Source organism: Melanotaenia boesemani, chromosome 3 (genome assembly GCF_017639745.1).
Source record: "Melanotaenia boesemani isolate fMelBoe1 chromosome 3, fMelBoe1.pri, whole genome shotgun sequence".
Lineage (NCBI taxonomy): Eukaryota > Metazoa > Chordata > Actinopteri > Atheriniformes > Melanotaeniidae > Melanotaenia > Melanotaenia boesemani.
Genome location: NC_055684.1, coordinates 26,200,895 through 26,220,353, shown reverse-complemented (window position 1 = coordinate 26,220,353; position 19,459 = coordinate 26,200,895). Strand labels below are relative to the sequence as shown.

Below are 19,459 nucleotides of genomic sequence, written 5' to 3'. Positions count from 1 at the left end.
ATCTTGTCTCCAGCAGCTTCTCAGAATATGCACAAACTATGAGGCTGACTTTGATATAAATATAACGGCAAAAAGAGTAAGATCATGATTGTCTGAAGCAGAGAAGACAGACTGTCTACCTTCCCTGACTTTAATCTGTCTGGCACTCCACTCTTTGTGTGCAGTGAGGTTACATATTTGGGTCATATTATTGCAGATGACCTGTCTGATCATAAGGATATCTACAGGTAATGACGGAAGCTGTATGCTAAAACGAACATGCTATATTGTAAGTTTAGCTGTAAGATTTCCCTCTTTAGAACATATTGTATAGCTTTGTATACTGTCTACCTGTGGTGTCGAAATAAACAAGGCAGCATAAAAAAACTCATGGTGGCGTCTTCTAGAAGATCCAGTGCAAGCCATATGTTTGTCAGTGTCGGGGTACCTACCTGTCCTGCTGTTTTGCATAATCTGATGTATAGATTCATGTGTAGGGCGTTGGAGCCAGAAAATGACCTAATTGCTGTTTTTGTTAACCCTGTACGCAGTTCTGCTAGATTTTCTTCCAGACTGTGGAACCATTGGTGAACTTGTCTGTATGTTAAACCTGAAACACACAAGGATTTTTGGGCTGTTTTTGTCCCGATTTTGTCTCTTCCCGACCTCGGACAGCAATGCCCGATCATCACGAGGTTTCCCTCTCCAATTATCATTTGGTCTGTGGTGTGTTACGAGCCGATTTGTCCTTAAATGATCAGCTCCGAAATGAGAAATCGTTATGTGTGTACCAGGCTTTAGACAATGAACATTGTGGAAGGCTGTATATGTTTTGATTTTGTATGTTTTTTTTGTTTGTTTGTTTTTTTACTGTCTTTTGTGATATGGCTCCCACTGGGTCTGAAATACAGAATAAAGAAGAAAGAACTATTGTGGGAAAAACAAATGGGTAAGTTTGTAAAGAAAAGTTTTCCACCATGAGCAACACTTAAACCTAGAATGATATGATCATCTTCTACAAATGTAATTTTATTTGCAATTTAGCACGTATATGTGAATAGGAGAAACAAACACAATACTGCATGTGTTTGTAAATGCATTATACGAATGAATACAGATGTATATGTGTATATGAGTGTAAAACAGCAATTGTATTGGTGGAGCACAAATCCCTTTGCACAACCTAGCCCTGAGAGAAAAGTCAGAGGCAGAGTTGAGAGCAAGTCCTGCATGATGCCAAAGAACAGGATGCATAGATAGAGGAGAGAGGGAAAGCCTCACCTCCAGCTTTTACAGAGAGAGAAAGAGACAGCAAAGAAGTCAGGGGAAATTTATTCCACAGAATACAAACATTGTAGGTAGCACTTCTGAAGACCCTTCTCAGATGGCAGTGGAGTATCCTTTCAGCCTACATGATCAAAATTAAGACACTTTTCTAAGTCTTGCAAAGTAGCTCTACATTTGAAAAACCACCCACCGCTGAGGCAGCTCAATTAAAGTTATTCAGAACTGTGACCAATCAATCACAGACAAGTGCAGGTGGAGGAGGAAAAAAGGAAGAGAAAACCTTAGAGGCTTCAGCACACCTAAACACTCTCACGTGCAAACAGTGGCCACAAAACATAAATAAATATGTATACGTTTCAATTACAATGATAAATAAACAGCAACCTACCACTTCACACACACAGAAGCACTCCCTCTGCAATGGTATGAATAAAGCACTTCACACCTGAAATTTTCTAGGGCATCACGCCACTCTACATTACCACTGCAACCCACTCAGGGAACTGTACCCAGTTGTTTCTCTCTGTCAAGCACAGATAGCACCAAAGACACATCATGCTCTCTCTGAAACATCAAACAGACGGCAACTGAAAATTACACAAGCATGTGAACGCACTCTGCAAATAATAATGTAGGGAGACAGACAAGGAAGAAAGATTTGCAGCGTCTGCAAAATATAGCATCTCCCTCTGACAGGGCTGGAGCTTTAGCAGACCCCTAATCCTATTTTGACACATAATGCTATATTGTCTTCCTTTAAACAAGTGCAAGGCCTTCTTTTCTCCTCTAAAAAGGCACTGGCAACATGGATGTATTGGCTTTTTGTATTCCTTGAATTCATCAAACCGCAATTAGTTACACAATAAAGTCCCCACATGCACCACAGTGGATGTCAGTAAAATTCAGATGCTGCTACCATCTCTGTTAGATTTGTGCTGACACTAAAGAGGCCCAAGTTTCCCCCCCAGTAGGCTTTTACAGCTCCATCCCGATAATTCACTGCACTGGATGCACTCACAGTGATACTATAAAATGTTTCATAATATGACCAGAGAAGGGATAAACACAACAGCACCATGCAGCACTGTGTCTTTAAGGGCTGTGTTATTCATTTCAGTCAGCTTGCTTAATTCAAAGACTAAACTACTGCTCAATAAAACAAAAACCTTAGTGCTTATTTAAACGACATCATACTAGCATCAGGTTTAAAGTACTTATTTTTTAGTATTCTGAGAAAAATGTCAATAGCCAATTATAATTTGAAACTGTACAAATAAAAAAATTAAAATGAACTATGGACAGGACACTGCATCCATTGTACGTAGTTCGACTTTTTCTAAACTGCCACAATTTTCATACAATTTCAAACCCATTTCAAGAAACCCCTTCCAACATTAACCCATGGTTATCTGAATGCAGGGCTGCACTCTGCAGATATATGTATTTTCATTTACAAACACCAAAAACCAGTGCCAGGCCATCAAGCTGGGGAGCTGAAAAATTCTCCTAACCTTCCCCAGTGTCAGAAAACCAATAAAAAGGCAGAAAAATAAATGCAGTGTGTTTGTGTGGCCTTCTGTTCCCCTGTCAGCCCAGAGGAGGCTAAAGCTGGAAGTAATGGTGCCGACCAGCTCTTATTATGCTTAACGTTGAGCTGACTAGTGGTTTATGTGCCTCTAATGTCCACAGTTATTTTGTAGCGAGCTGTGTTTTTGTTTTGAGGTAAAAATAAAGTAAATGTTAGAGACGGCACACCAACGGAGCAGAATGTGTTACAGGAGAGCTCCAAACAAAATAAAAATGGATTGCTAGCAGACCATGTCTAAGCTTTCACAACCGTGATATGAAACCCTGATGACTCTGGAACAGCGAATGGGATGTCTGAATGAAGATGGGCTGTAATACCTGAAATGTATATTCATGTGGGTATACAATAGGATAGTTTAGTTTATAATTGATGGTGAAAAATTCACAGTTGTATCACTTTAACATGATTGCAATTACATGACCTCTTGAGCTACTAGAGTTACCTGAACCTTGCTGCTTTAGTACCAAAATTACGTAAAAGTTGCACTCAATCTGAACTTAGCACAGTGTTAAAAACTGCAGTCCCATCATTGATATGAGTCACCACACAAGATGACTGCAAATAACACCAAAAAAAAACATAGGAAAACCACATATACACAACTGTATATATATGTGGTTACCACACTTCCCAGCTAGATTATTATGTGGCTCAGAAATATTTTATTTATGTACATTGCCACAGACATAATAAAGTATGCAAAATAATAGCCGAAGTGATGGCAACTTTTCAGACCAATATTTAGTTTTCATAGTGTTTTGTGTGTATTAGATTTCAAGCACATTCATCTTTTGCTCTAACTGAATCTTGCAGATCAAGTTCCACTGATCGGGATCTGAATATCATTTCTTTTCATTTATTTAGGCATAAGCTTTAAATAAAGCCTTCTTTAAACTGTACACTAATTTTAATGCCTGAGAAGAAACTATGAACATGAAATAAAACCCATGTCCAGGTTAACCCTTCAGTTCTTATTGTAAATTACAAACTGTCTCCATGGTTATAATTTTTGTTTTTATTAAATTAATTAGAAACTCTTGAAAATCTTGGTGCAACATGTGCATCAATCCAAGCATGAAAGATACTGTAAAATGACACATACGTTGCCGACCAAGCTAAAAAGGGGTAAGCTAAATATCTGGCCACAGATCCTTGGATAATATTTTACTGTTGCAAACGTTTATTTCTTTCCTTAAACGGAAAAAGAAAAAAACATTTAAATAAGAAAAACTATTTTTTTTGTTGATTTCCCTTCGCTCAAGAGAAATGCTCCTTTTTATATTGTTATTCCAAATTGCAAAAGAAAAAAAATATCATGACTTCAAATTAACTGATTCACTAATTGCATAATTGGCTAAAATTATGGTTTAAGAGTGGTTTTTCTAGTGCTTCCCGTGCATATATTCAATAACACTTTGTTGGCTCAGCAGTAGATCTTGATGGGGGGGGGGGAAGACATGACTATATATTTTGCAGACCATCAGAGCCCAGTCTCACCAGAAAACATGGAATAGATACGTTAGTGCGCATCCAAATGTGACTCAAAAACACTTAACTTTAAACTTAGCTTAAATTTTCAATCCTTTTAACACCTAATCCTAACCATACAATTTAAACACTTAACCCTAACCACACCCAATTTAGTGAGAAGTAAAAAAAAAATGAGGAATTTTAAAATGTTCTGAAGGATTTATGTTACAATGGTTGTTTCATGCAGGAGTCTGCGGAATCATATCTCCCACCACAATCTCTTTCCTCCTTCTGTTTGCAGGCACATCAGCAGTGTTTAATGTATACATCATCTTGTAGCAAAATGTCAAACGTCGACATTATGACTGACGTAGTAAGACATCAAGCCTCACAGTTATTACGTTGTTAGGCGTACCGAGACACTGAGCGATAACATCATGTCATAATAAGACATGGGGCACATCTTTATATATAAATTCAGAATGAAAACAGTAGAATCTGAGCCTATATACAAAGCCACAACAGTTTGAGGTGTGGTCCAATGTAGCTAATCTGTATTGAGATCAAGTATTATCTTGGTCATGTATGGCCACGTCCATGTTTTAAAGGTTTGACATTTGACTTACAGTTTGGTAAAAGAAAGATTAAGTCAACATAAAAAAGATTAGTTTTTCTTGATGGCTATAAACAAAAAAAAATCATGTACATCGTCAACTAAATGATCTTCGCATTTCATCTCATGTTGCATTTATAACTTATTTATAATTTACTTACAGTATCCTTCCAACATTAGCTCGAAAAGTCAGTGCTTTTATCTGACACTCATCACTTCACTCGAAGGGGGAAGAGGAGGTTTGGTATAGCAGAGAGAGCAAAATATGATACTACAAAATCATATATGTGATCAGGATAATGTTTGTCTTATTTCTCCCTAAAATTAAAATTAAATTACAGACACTAAACTGACTTTAAATCAGCTTTTATTAATTTACACCAAAATCACTTCTCAACCAAAAATGCCATTTAAACATCACATTGTTTAGTGGTTTAATTAACTAGTCCTTACTTTTAAACTTGTGTAAAATACGTGAAGAACACAGAAAGAGTAAACAACTGTCTGAATGACTGATGATAAGTCAGGGATATCTAAGACAAACCATCAGGAAAGAAAACCAGAGCAATGTTGCAGAAATAGCCTGTGATGTTTCGATGTTTCGTACAAACAGAGAAGATGTTGCTGTTGTGTGAGATGAAAACCAGAAGATAAAGGGAAAGGGTGGATGGGGGGGGGGGGGGGTCTGATAGATGACGCCTGAATTCACACTCCTTTAAAGGAAACGTCTTGTGCTGAGAGTAGAGACTATTAACTCTTCTGTAAACCCTGGTTAAATGGAGCTCTTAAGAGAAAAATATTGCTCCTACAAACACTCATATAATTGTCTAATTATATAATTGTCTGCACTGGGGTGGAGTGGGGGGGGGGGGGGGGGTAAAGCTGACATCAGCTTTAGAGAAAGAAGGCTGGTTGTGAGTGAGAGCAGAGGTGATGAAGTCTAGCAGAGCACCCGGCATTTTAGACAGATTATTGGAAATTTCTGTAGTCAGCAATGCTGGGTAAATCCACCAGTCTACTTTACAGAGATATCTGCTCGTTGAGGGGGGGCTATCCTGGCTGTGAGCAACATAGAAAATACAAAGACGATGACTGAAATTGTCTTCAGGCTTCACACAACATCCCCCCCAGTAAGAAACAGAAACCTGCGGTGATCAAACGAAACAAGAAGCTTCAGCAACGTAAAACACCATAAAAGACTTGCCGCACACACACATTTATCAGCATGAGCACGCACATGCACAGTGGCAGTACTAGAGGCAAGAAGGTTAAACCTGCAGTCAGCATGTGGTCAACAGGCCAACTGATGTAGCATCAACATAAACAGCTCAAAGAAACAGGGAAGAGTAAAACTGAAAAACTTGGAGACTGAGCTAGGCATTAGGCAGTCTGTCCTGGTTTCACGTGTGGTATATTGATCTAGACGCCGTTCTCAGGTTTTCCAATAAACAAGAGCAACAAACAAACAAAGCAGACACCCTCAGAGCGGTGAGGGCTCAGGATCAGTCATACCCGACGGCCTAAATTATTCATGCAGACTAGACTCTGCTTATTTAAATTAATTTGAATCTCATCTTGCCAAGTTATTTAAACATATGTTGCACAGAATCACCATTTCAGAGGCTTGTTGTACTGATGCTGTGGAAATTGCTATGACACTATCTGCTTGTCTGTCTGTGAAAAAGGAAAAAGTCAATAAATATCACTTAGTACTCGAGTTTTGTACTCTGATAGTCTAAAAAGGGAAAATACATTTATTTAACAACAGATAATCATGAAGCTGTTACCTGATACTTAAAAGCTAACTTTTGACATGAAAAAGTATATTTTAACCTTAAATGTTTAACCCTTTAGGAGCAGAAGTATATACAATTTTTAAGGCATACTGTAAATAAAGAAAATATGATATGAGTTTATGATGGCCGTAAAATTATTTGTGAAATTTGTTGTTGACGAGTCCGGCCGATTGGGGCAGCCAGTTGCTGATGGCCCATTCACATGTCTTCATGTAGTGGTGGAAAGTGGTTGGCTACTTGGTTATAGCGTTCCATGTATTCTTTGCCCACCAGTATCTTGCACTCTGCTGTGAGGTGCTGGATTGTATCAGGGGCCACTTTGCACAGCCTGCACCTGGTGTCCTGCTTGGTGTGGTAGATCTGGACCTCGATTGCCCTGGTACTCAAAGCTTGCTCCTGTGCTGCCATGATTAGTGCCTCTGTGCTGTCCTTCAATCCAGCCCGCTCTAGCCATTGGTAGGACTTGTTCATATCCTCCACTTCAGCTATCTGTTGGTGTTACATCCAAGGGGCTTGTCCTCCCATGATGGTTCCTTCCACTCAGTGCTTCATTCCTTGGGGTCAACTTCCTGATGTATTCATGGAGACTGGATGCTTAATCTTGGATAGTGGCCCTGGTGCTCACTAGTCCTCAGGACTCCCTCTTTGCACTTAGTGTATAGCCTCTGGACACTGGATTTGGGATGGAACCCTCCATGTATGATGAGCAGCTTCCGTGTTTTAACATCTGTGGTCTGGACGTCCTCTTTTGGCCGGTTTATTACCCCAGCAGTGTATCGGATCACTGACAGGATATAGCTGTTAGTTACCGGGATCTTGTTCTTGCCATCAAGCTGACTTCTCAGGACTTGTCTTATATATATATATATATATATATATATATATATATATATATATATATATATATTACTAAAATAGTTTATTAAAATAGTTTTTTTTGTGTGCTATGTTTAGTTAAGCATTCGTCTTCACATTATATTATATTGTTTTTTATTGTATATTGTATTTCAAGATTTCTTTTCTTCTCATTTCTTGTTACATTTATTCCTCTTAATGTTTATTTATTTTCTTACTCTTTTACACATTCATTCTCAATTTTTTATTTATTCATTGTTATGTTATTGTCATTTTAACTCATGTCTGTTCAATTTAGTTAGTTTTAAGTACTTATTTGTGAAAGGTGGAAGAGTGAGTGTTTTAATGAGCAGCCAGACAAGTTGAATTTCCCTCTAGGGATGAATAAAGCTTTCTTTCTTTCTTTCTCTTTTTCTTTCTTTCTTTCTTTCTTTCTTTCTTTCTTTCTTTCTTTCTCTTTTTCTTTCTTTCTTATTCCAGTTATTCTACATATTTTATTGTTTTGTTCAGTCTGATCAACATTACGACAAAGCTGAACAAAAGCATTAAATCTCCTCTTTGGAAGCTGGAACGAGTAAATGCTCTGCATTTTTGCCCAAAATAACTAAAGCATCTTTTAATAATAAATATAATAACAATTATTGAAATAATGGAGTTGTTGCTGCTCTATATGTCTAATGAACCATCTGCAATGACAGTATGTGGGTGTATAGGCGCACTGCTCCTGTGTGCCTATTAAAACTGTTCTGAATAAGCCTGAGGACATGAAAACAATGCAAGTGTCCACTGCCGCCTCTCATCACCACATACTGTAACACATCAAACACAACAGCACATAGGATAATGAAGAGGATAAAGACTATAAACAGCATCCGTCTGCTCACATTTAAATGAACCAACTCTTGCATACCCCCCTCTATCATTTCATCCATCTTAAGTAGTTTGATTCTAAATATACACACAAAACTGCTTGAACATCCATCTCGATTGTCAAGCCATCCTTCAGCCCCCCGCCCCCCTCTCTCTCTCTAAAATGCCCACCTCTTCTGCTCTACACGCCGCCCACTCTCCTTGTCTATCTGCGCTCCACACTTTTCCATTTGAAACTTCCACCTCCTCTGATAAATCACTCACCCACTATCTTCCTGACACTCCCCCAGGCAAAAAATAACATCCTGACCCAACCTGGGTAGAGTTTATTACGATGCAATATTTTTACATTTAAACAACTTTTCATGTTTTGTTTTGTTTTTTAGCAACTCACTCATGATGCAGAAACTCACATCAAAACACTCAACATCATCAAGTTATTTGTCAAGTCAACCAGTTCAAAACATATTCAGCTATTTTCTGTGCTGCCCTGTCTTGACATTTCTTCTTCATTCACCCACTACTTCACTTGTCAGAAAAAATGAAATCTCAACCAGGGGAATCTGAACAGACCACATTATATTCAACTTAGTTCCCTTGTCTCTTCCCATGTAAGACAAACTCAAAAATAATTTGCACACATTTTACATTTTTTGTCCACGAGAATAAACTGCGCATGAAAAGGAAGAGAGCGCAGAGGGAGGCAATCTTGTTACCAGCCGGCATAGCCCTGGGAAGATTTCTATCAGACGCACGTAAAGAGAGAGGCATCCATTTAGAAAATGGCTTTTCTAGGCATGCTGGGCCATTTAGCACACCCTGTGACGACTCCTGTTTGGGGCAATGATAAATGTTCTTTCACACCCAGTCTGTGCACACAGTCAGGCCAGCACATGCACATGCACACACAGCTATATGGACGCCCAACACAAGAGATCAAAGGGATGGACGTAACATTTAGAGAGAGAGATCGGCTTCATTGGGTTTAGCTAACAAAAAATACTTCAGACACTTGTTGAGTCAATTAGTTTAAATTCACAGAACTTCAATCCCCCTCAGCTTTTAACACCATGTCAACACCACATCTCAGCTTTATGTCTCACTAAGCTCAGCTCAGTCAGCTATATAATAATAAAGTATGTCCAAGTGTTACTGCAGGCACTGACGACTTCATGGTTTAACCACATTTATGGAGCATTGTTTTTAATGTCATAAAAAACAACAACTGCCAGACAAATAATTTACTAACCTAACATTACAATTAGAAAATTGATTTATTGGATCAGAAAGATTAAGCGTGATCAACATTGAGTTGATGAACATACAGAGAGAAAATTCTATGCAGTTTGAGCTTGAGCTAATTACAACAAAGTCAACCTTATTGGATTTGATAGATGTAGATGCAGAGTCCGAAAAAACACACAATTCGGTATTGTGAACTTACTTTTTGTGGATTTTTTTTTTTTTTTGCAGTGCTCCAACATTCTGCTGAGGTGATTTATCAAAAAATATCTTGAAAGTAAATAAAAGTAATATATACAGTACAATAAATCAATAATAAATCAATAAATCTGATGCAGAAGTCAGATTTTGTCCCCAAAAGAACACAGTTTGTGACTTTTTTAGTTAAAAAAAAACCCCTTTCAAACTGTATTAAACTTAAAAAATATGTTTCTCTCTCAACCTTTTCAAAAACCCACTGGGTTATCTCCAAAGCCTGGATCGGTGTTGCTTTTCAAAGCATACAAAATTACATTTTCACAGATACATCATTGCTATCAAACAGCAGCAATATCCTTTTACCTTGGGACCATGTAACTTTAGAAGTGAACTGCTTTGTAGATGTCAACACTGCTCAGTGGGAGTATTGAAAAAAATAATACTTTCACCAACTCTAAAAGGCCAATGTTTTGAAAGGTAAACACACTCAACCTCTCTCTATTACACACCGAGTATCTGCCTTATTTCCTTTAATGGTCATTACCCTTTAAACCGTCACAATTTCTGACAGCTCACTTCCTTTACTCTGGGATCCATCAGTGTCACCACCATACTCACCATCAGGTATTGTACAACCCACTATTACTGCTAGCATTAAAGCCACAGGATCCGTACAGGATGGATGAATCACACACACCCAAACAGTAATAATGACACATTTATCTCAGAGTGCTTTCCAAACCCTGGAAGCATTGCAAATATGCACATGGCAGAAATATGAAGACGCAGTGTCAATAACACAGCTCAACCATCTGCTGTGCCAACAGACACACACGTTTCAAGAAAACTGACACAGGGATGGGACACAAACAACCCACTCCATGTTCTGCTGATTTCGCCCTTCTTAACAAGTCAATTAGTGCAAGAACTTTGGTTAATTTAATTTGTTTCTATGGGAAATACACTTAAAAACCTTTTCTCACAGGGCTTTGATCTTGTGAAGAGAGGGCTTTTCATCAGAATTTTCTACTCTGCTTCTTTGAAACACACTACCTCGGAGACACACACGAAATCTGATTAATAATGCAGGAAAATGCAGTGTCACATGCAAGGGTGACGTCAACTTACCGATCTCATCTGCTGAGTTCCAGTGACGTGCTGAAGAACCTTTTCCAGCTCCTTCTCAATGCGTCCCGCCCAGTGACTCATTCTGGGAAATAAAATAAGACAATTTCAATCTGTATTCTTAACATTAACACCCAAACATGTCATCACAAGAGCCTACATCTCTCTGTCACCGCATGTGAGTGTTCATAAGATTGTGGTAGTGAGTCTGTCCCTATCTTTGTGTAGCTCTTGTTGTTGGCAGACTGCCACATGCTCCATCGTTTCTGGATCCCTATCTGAAAGTATCCTTGCCGTATCTCTGCTAATGTCTGAGTTAGTCATCAGCACCTCCTTTTCCCATCACATCCTGCATATATCTGGTCGGCACTGGCAGAACTGGCAGCGAACGTGCCTGTCTTGGCTCGGCTGGGATCAGCGGCTCTGCAATAAAACTGCTCAGGTTTGACAGAAGTGCACCCTAAGCAGGAGCTGATCTCCGTTAGACGGAGCCAAGTTTGGAATTAAGAGATCAAACGGTTGGAGCTCATCACTGTATATCTCCCAGCAAGCAACAAATGACTTAATGGATTGAGATTTTTCCTGAACTATTTTAAAGAAGCCGTAGGAGCTAACCTGCCAACCTGAATATGGGCTACGAAGTCCATGAGTATGGCCAATGAGAAATTTTTTACTGGAATTAAAAAAGAAAAATTACACAGAAAGCTAATCTTTCAGCAATCAAATAAATAATTCTGGCATGTGTTTGGTAGCCAAGCACTGATTCGGTGCCAACCTTTTCTTTTCAGCAGCCTACAGGTAGCTAATCACTTGCATCAACATCACAACAGTCGTTTGTCTTTTAATATGATGACAGAAACAAATGTCATCTTTAAATGTCAGATTTGCTCACAAGACAGGAGGGAAGACAAGAGTTATTAAATTGCATAAATCTGCCAAACAGTGACAAAGCTCGCCATAATCGCTAAACCACAGCAGGCCTCATCAGGGGAGGAGCAGCAGAGAAAAGATGCCAGCCAGCATGCATGTTGCCTGCGTTTAGGCTGACAAGATTAAGAGAAAATAAGAAAGCTTCTAAAAGAATTAATAAATAAAAAAAGTACAGTGAACAGGGGAACCACTGTGGTGAAGTAGCTGAGTATGAAAAGGTCACCTGGATGTGAAATAAACACAAGCAAGTTTACACTCAGCAGTGAACAGAGCAAGATGCAATGATACTAACAGTGAGGGACAACATTCATACTTCATGTTACTGTGCATTTACTGCCTGCAGCTTTTTAACTTTCAATACTTACAAATTTCGTACAAATGCATTGAGTCAGGCAAAATCATTACAAATATTATTTAACACATCAAGTTAGACACGGGTTTAAATTATTATATGCTTTTGAATATTTAACTAAATGTCAAATATCTTAATAGAGATAATAAATGTTCATTTTGCTCATGTCATCCATCCTATGACATAATATAAATAAAGATAGGAGACCTGATAAATTCGCTCCACTGCAATACACGATATAATTCCACGTTCAAACCTGTCAAATACGTTTCAATTCTACTAAAATATTGTGATGACAAACCAGCTCCTAACACATATGCGCATAATGACATACTAGCTGTGTATTTTCACCCTCCAGATGTAAAATTCTATTACTGTTAGAAGGATCATGTGTGGATTGATATTTGGTTTCATAGATTTTTGGCAAACTTGTCACATGACTTCACAAGTTTGTGAAGTGACTTGTGATGACTTGTTACTAATGTTGGCCTCATTCTAAATCAAAAAAGGAACAATATTCCACAATAACATATGCTGAACTCTGCAGCTACTAATATTTCTGGACCACAGTTATTTGCTGAAATATATGTACCTGTGTAATGAAAACTGTGATTTCTTTTGTAAAAAAAAACAAACAAGTTGCCATGGTGCACCACTTTAAAGTCAACTGGTGCTCCCTGGCTCTTTGCAGTCTAATGTAGTAATAAAATTTTGCCATTTGGCTCTGGTGTTTTTATGTATCTTCTCTGTAATATGATTTATACTCACCCAAACATTTTGGAAAAGCAGAACATGTGGAGAAATGAGTTTGGATGGAAGGCCTGTGCATCAGCCACATTTTGCCACTATGTGCATTCTGCTGCAATGGATCTCATCACTACAAGTGCCACGCTCAAATCTATTAGGGTAGAAGGTGAACTATTTTTTGGTATGTGGAAATAACATTTTGGGGATATAGCTTTCTGTATTTTATCATGGTTAAAAAAATTTAACACAGAGGGTTGGGTTAAAAAAAAAAAGCTTTGAAAGAATTTACTCTCAAAACATTGATTTAGATTCCAGCTTTCAGAAAGGTTTCTCCATGATTTAAAAATGTGGAAATAATCTTTTCTATCACATACATCCCCGCATTATCAACATAAACACTAGCTACAAATATTAGACCACTTTTTAGGTGGCAGGGTGTGTGAAATGTACACTTTATTGACACTGCTGTGAAATTAACTGTATATTCTGCCCTTTCTTATAGACACGCTTCCTTGGCTAGAGCTCAAACACACAACTCTGAGCTGACTTGTGTATGTGTGTGTATTACAGGCCTACATATCAAACAGCCTGCCACAGCAGCTCCCCACACACACACTTCAATTATCTGGCAAAGTCTGGCAAACACCACAGTAATGTGGGTGACCCAAAACCCAGTTTATAAATCCCATGAGGTGACTGATATAATATAGACTTTAACAAGGGCACAACAGACTTAATGGGTAGTCAGTAATGAGATGTTCTTGTATCAAAAAGGTAACCAATAACTGTGAAAGTGAAAAGGAAACACTGCAAGATTTAACACATTTCATTAAAATACTGCAAATATGTATGTTAATACAGCTCTTTAAAACAACATGGTTTATAAAAATATGTGATTTTTACAAATCGCCTGCATCACTTTGCAGAGCTTAAGTAATCAAGTCAATAATCCAGGTTATATTAGGTTTTAATTATTCCACACTTACATAAAGGACAAGTGGTTTCTCCTTTGAAAGTCACCTTGGATAGAAAATGAACAAAACCGAGATTTTCGATTAATGCATCACAGAAGAATCATTTAAATTCCTGTCATTTCTGTGAACCTGTCTTACTAATCATCACCAAGGGCTAGAGGTTGTGTTTACATCAGATAATCCCGTCATGGCAATCACAAACAGGGCGACGCAACATTTGAAGCAACACTTCACAGAGTAGAGAATTGCTGATGCACTCCGATGGTTTTCTCATTGAACAAAAATCTTCGCACCTTAGCTGGAGAAATTCTCACTTTAAACTAACACACACTGCTTGTCGAACTTTTCGTGCAGACAAATTAGAGAAGGCACAGGTGGTAAACTGTTGAAGCAGAAATGTTGCCTTTGTGTGTCAGAATAAAGAAGAAAAGTCTTACATATTAATTATATTATTGCTGCAAACTTTTTGCAACAGACGCACGCTGGAAAAGTCGAACCATAGTTTCTTTGCTGTTCCTACAGCTGGATGCTGCTACTTTCTGTACATACGGTCACTAAGACGAAGCATTGCTGGGATTCTGGTTTCCTTCTTACACTACGACTTTTGTGGATTTGGTCTAAAACAAAACAATCCAGTTTAATACACCAGTGTACCCTGTGGTGGCTTAGATAGCCTTTTATTCCCAAACGGTGCAGGTGCAATATATAGAGGACTTTACAGATGTCTAAATTGGATGCTCTCCCACATGCAGGAATCACATTTAAAAAAGCAACGACTATGATTTAATTTTATCCCAAATGTTAAAACAAATAAGCTTCGGTTTACTCGCCTATGGCACGTGTACGTGTGCGCTCCCCGTAGCCTGTTCCCATATTGACAATGTCAAACTCAGTAAGACTAATACATGTCACATGACAAACAACTACATTATCTCTGTGAGAATGATGCTCATAACGCAGCATCAGAGATGGAAGCTGCGTCTGTTTATGAAAACCTGGGACATCAGCTACTCCAAGGTAAAAGGCGATGCATGTGTGCAGGCTTGTCGGGGCCACCTGTCCTAGTTCGGCGCTCCGCATTCCGCTTTATCCCCCCCCTAAAAAAAAAAAAAAAAAAAAAACGTGCAGGGTACTTACGTGTAGTGTTGAGGGAAGAGGTGGATCCCGGCTGTCGGCGTGGAGACGCAGATGATTAGTACAGTTTGGATTGTGAAGAGGCAGAAAACACCGAACGACTGCGCGCAGATCGCCATTTTCCATTAAATATTCAAGAAACTGTGATAAATAAGAGAAGGACCGGAAGGACAGTCTCTCGCAGCTGAGCTAAGAATAACCGAGCTCCAGAGAAAGTGAGTGGTGGGAGGTGATGGCTGGCGGAGGCTTCTGGGCACTTCAGCCGGCAGTGGACTCAATCGGCGTGCACACGTAGAATTGACAGCCCCTGAACGCGGGAGATGAGGATCAGGAAGATGTTCAGCCTCTGTTGCTGATGTGCATGCCTAGCTGCCTGTTCGCGCACTCGCTGTCCTCCCTCCCTCACCGCCACCGCGCAGATTCACTCCTTTTCTCTCCCACTGCCTCCAATGTCACCACACAGAGTGAAGCTTTCCACGTCGCGAGTGTTCCCATTAGTCTTTCAAAATAAACCCAAATATAGTTTTTGGATTGAAGCCATCCTGCAGGATTTGTTCACCGCCTAGTCAAACGAGTTGTCTTCTCAGAAAATGTCTTCAAATAACAGTGCTACTACTTAACAGTACCATTATGTAACCACAGGTGGTGCGCTTCTTCTTTTTTTACAAGCTTATGTTAGCTACGCAACTTAAGGGAAAGTGCTGCTGTTGCACGCAGAAAGCATCCTTCCACGCACAGGCATCACGCTAAAATACAGATTTATTTTGTAGGTCCAGACGCCAAACTTCCTGTTTTTGTCTAACTGTGGCTCTTGATTCAGCTGTTGGCACTTGTGGACCTTCCTCCACTAACAGCCCATTCCTGTGCGATAGACGGGGGCGCGCATCAGGCCACCTCCTCTTCCTCCTCCTCCTCCTCGTGTCCATTGCTCTCCACAAACTCTGGATTAGAAACAGAAATCAGGGCTTTATTTTGCTAATTAGAGGCATGACTCTAGAGGGGTCTATTGTATTTACTGAAGTGTAAACATTCAGCAATCGCAGCGAGGGCTGCTCCTCAACTACATTTATTTTACTAAATATCACATCTGCTCCAGTGGATGAACATTTGAATGCAAGGAAAATTAATAAGATAATTTTGTAGATATATAGATATTGTTTCATTATATCACTAGCTATTTAGATGGAGGGGTGGTAACTTTACAGAAGGGCATAAATTATAAGCTTATTAATAGTATAGTTTAGTGGAACAATTTCTCTTCCAGATATACAGTAAGTGAGATACTGTTAATTTTAAATGGTACACAGGGCAGAGCAATGCAGTGAATCCTCCGAGTAAGACTAATTCAGCATGAAGTCACCCCCCGGAGAAATGACTATCTCCCTATGTCAGCTGTGTGTGTGTGTGTTTGTCAAAGTGTGCATGTGAACATCATTGCATGCACACCTGTACCTGTCAGACTGCCTTTTCCTGCACCACTGTTTGTTCTCTGATCTTGCTATTTCAAACTGGAGGGTATGGTAGGTGCAGCACATTTGCACATTAAAACAAAGCACATTTTTTAGGTTAATTCTAATAGACTTTTACATGCAATATTTGTATTTTTTCTCAATGTCAGAATCGGGCAACACTTTCTTAAAAGAATAAAACAAACACACAAAAGACTGGAGTAAAAAGGCTGTTTTAAACACATTTTCAGTTGACTTCAAGTCAAAGTGGAGGTGTGGGACACGTGGTCTCACTCCCCCTCATGTGTTCCTTTAGGGGGGGAGTTTTATATCTCAGCTTGCATGATAGGGTACCGTGAGACACTAGGTCTTGTGGCTGTGTTGTCCTTGGCTCAGTCAATCAGCAGGGGACAAACAGGTGCGCTGTTACAGAAAGCTACGCAGCAGTCAGCAGGGTTGCCGACCAGCATTTCTGTGTCCTCTGTGACAGAGAAGAAGGGGCTGTTTTGGTAGAAAAGGCACACTGCAGGGGCATGGACCTCAGCAGGACAGGGAAAACCCACCTGATCGCAGGGAGCGGGAAGCTATGCACATAGATGTAACGGGTTATTCAGCCAGAACAAATATATGTTTGCTCCTCAGGGAAACGGGGGGAAAACAAATCTGCTCATATTCCTGAAAGCTATGTTCTGAGAAATATTGAATAAGAGACAACTCCTCATCTACCCCAACAAAAAAAATTCTGTGAGAAGCCAAAGACAGTCTTTTATTAATATTAGAAGAGAAATAGCCTTCACTGATGGCTATTCTCACACAGTAAATTTTCTATCTTATTTCACAACATAAATTATAACCACAAGCAGGTGCTGGCACTGATGTAGCTTCAGTCTGGTGGACTCACATTTGTCACCTGTGCTTTTCTTCACTCAAACATACATCAGGCAACTTTTATCTTAATTTATCTGGAGCCATGACAATACTAATTTAATTTTGAATGAGTTCTGCTCACTGAAAAAGCTGTCTGGAGAAAGAAGTAATTTTATTAACTCTGCAAACAAATCTTAAGAAGTAGAGCTCTTTCCCTGGCGGTGCCTCTGGGTCAAGTGCATTTGCTAGGACCAGGAGGAGGATGGCTAATGTATGATGCCACTTTTGTCTTTGTTGCATTTTTGTATGCTCAGGATTGTGTTTACAAGAGTAGTGAATAAAATAGGTGATTGTCACGATGAGGCCTTGAATCTTACTGAACATGCGGCAATGCTTAAAGAGAATCTACTCTTTATTATGGGAGATTGATCAGTCCAGCTAAGGGATCCACTCAGTGAAAACACACAGATCAATGAGCACTACTGGTCCTTCAAAGCGAGGAGCAGACTGAAGGTTGTTCGCTGCTATGCAGGGTCTTCTTCATTGGCCATGCAGTTTCTCATGAAGAGATTGACCTGCCAATCTGTTATTGATCCAGAGAGTAAGAGTGGAAGAAAACCGGTTTCACTGTTCTGTATCAGACGCCAGGCTCTTTTCTGGGGGACCGCTCCCCCAGACAGAGGTCAAGTAGGTTGGAGCAGAATTAATCACTCCTTGTTTCCCTGTCTACACGCCTCAGGGAAGTCATCAGCAAAGACCCATGCCACACATCCAGATATACAGAAGCACTGTCCCCTTATCTTCCTCTTCCTCCACCTTATCCATCTTCTTTCTACCCTGACCTCCTCTTCTTCTTTCTGTGACCTGTATGCTGATATTCAGATGCAATGGCCAGAAAAGTGAGGCTTCACATTCTGTAAAAAACTTCATCTAGTCAGCATGCTGAATGCTAAGATTTTATACTTCTGATTAGAGAAAAACTGTGCATCACATTTACTGCAGATGATGGAGCTACTTGCCCTTGAGAGAGAGTCTCAACGCTCTCAGCAAACGTCAATGATCTTCTTAAGTGCTCTCTGTAAAACAGGAGCATGATATACAGTCGTTTATTTGCAACACTTTTTCATTGAGGGTCTTTTTTCTACCACTACACAGGGGAGTCGGTGTGCTCTTGTCCTCTACGGGGACATACCAAAGATATCAGCAGTGATTCCAGCAATCAAGGTTATCTTCCTTGTGTGTACCTTTCAGCTCTCTCCCTGCTCACTTCCTAGTTTATCCTCACATTTATTATCATCCACTTACCATTAGCAAGGTCTTAACTTTGTAACACATAGAATTTATTTGCATAACCCATATGTATAATTATTTTCATCATCTGTTACATGACAGAAATTCTTTGGCTAAACTCAACAAGAAAAAAAACTCATAGTGTTATGTATAAATCCTGTACTGTAAAACACAGACATACCCAGAGATGTTGGGCCGCAAGGCACTCCAAGACTTCCATGCTCAAATGTCAGAGCATTTCATCCTGATGATGATGACTCACTCCCTTCGGTCTTAATCTGCATGAAAGAACAACAGCTCCAATGACCCAACCTCCTCACGTGTAACAGTAGGGAAATATCCACTATACAAAATGTTACAGTACAATACACACATGCAAAAAAGGACAAAATAATATGAATTTAAGACAGCCTTTTATCAGCCCCAGAGAAGTCACCCACCCACCCACAGCCACACCTTACCCACATAGACAAGAGGTGAGGTGGGGGGCATGAGAAAACAAAGCGAGACTCAGTAGTCATTGACATGCTCTACTAGAGGCCTAATGGCCCCTGGGTAATGGCCCTCTTTGGTCTTCAGGAAATCCTCCCTCATGCATACATCAAAGCTGGGATTGAAAAGGATACAGAGTGGAAATAGAGGGAAGGAATGAGACATCAGTGCCACACAGTGAGGGGAGATGAAGTAACACAGT

At 39.5% G+C, this 19,459-nt stretch overlaps 1 protein-coding gene across 5 annotated transcripts in view; it reads right to left on the bottom strand.

Annotated features, from left to right (window-relative positions):
• cacna2d2a (calcium channel, voltage-dependent, alpha 2/delta subunit 2a) overlaps positions 1-15,624 on the bottom strand; it is a 156,824-nt gene extending 141,200 nt beyond the window's left edge. For all 5 annotated transcript variants that reach the window (XM_041981457.1, XM_041981459.1, XM_041981458.1 and 2 more), the window contains exons 1-2: positions 15,164-15,624; positions 11,027-11,108 (exon numbers count right to left, since the gene is read on the bottom strand). In XM_041981457.1, coding sequence (XP_041837391.1) covers positions 11,027-11,108; positions 15,164-15,279 — 198 coding nt within the window. In that variant the 5' untranslated portion in view covers positions 15,280-15,624. The remainder of the gene's footprint in view (positions 1-11,026; positions 11,109-15,163) is intronic.
• Between the last annotated feature and the right edge of the window lie 3,835 nt (positions 15,625-19,459).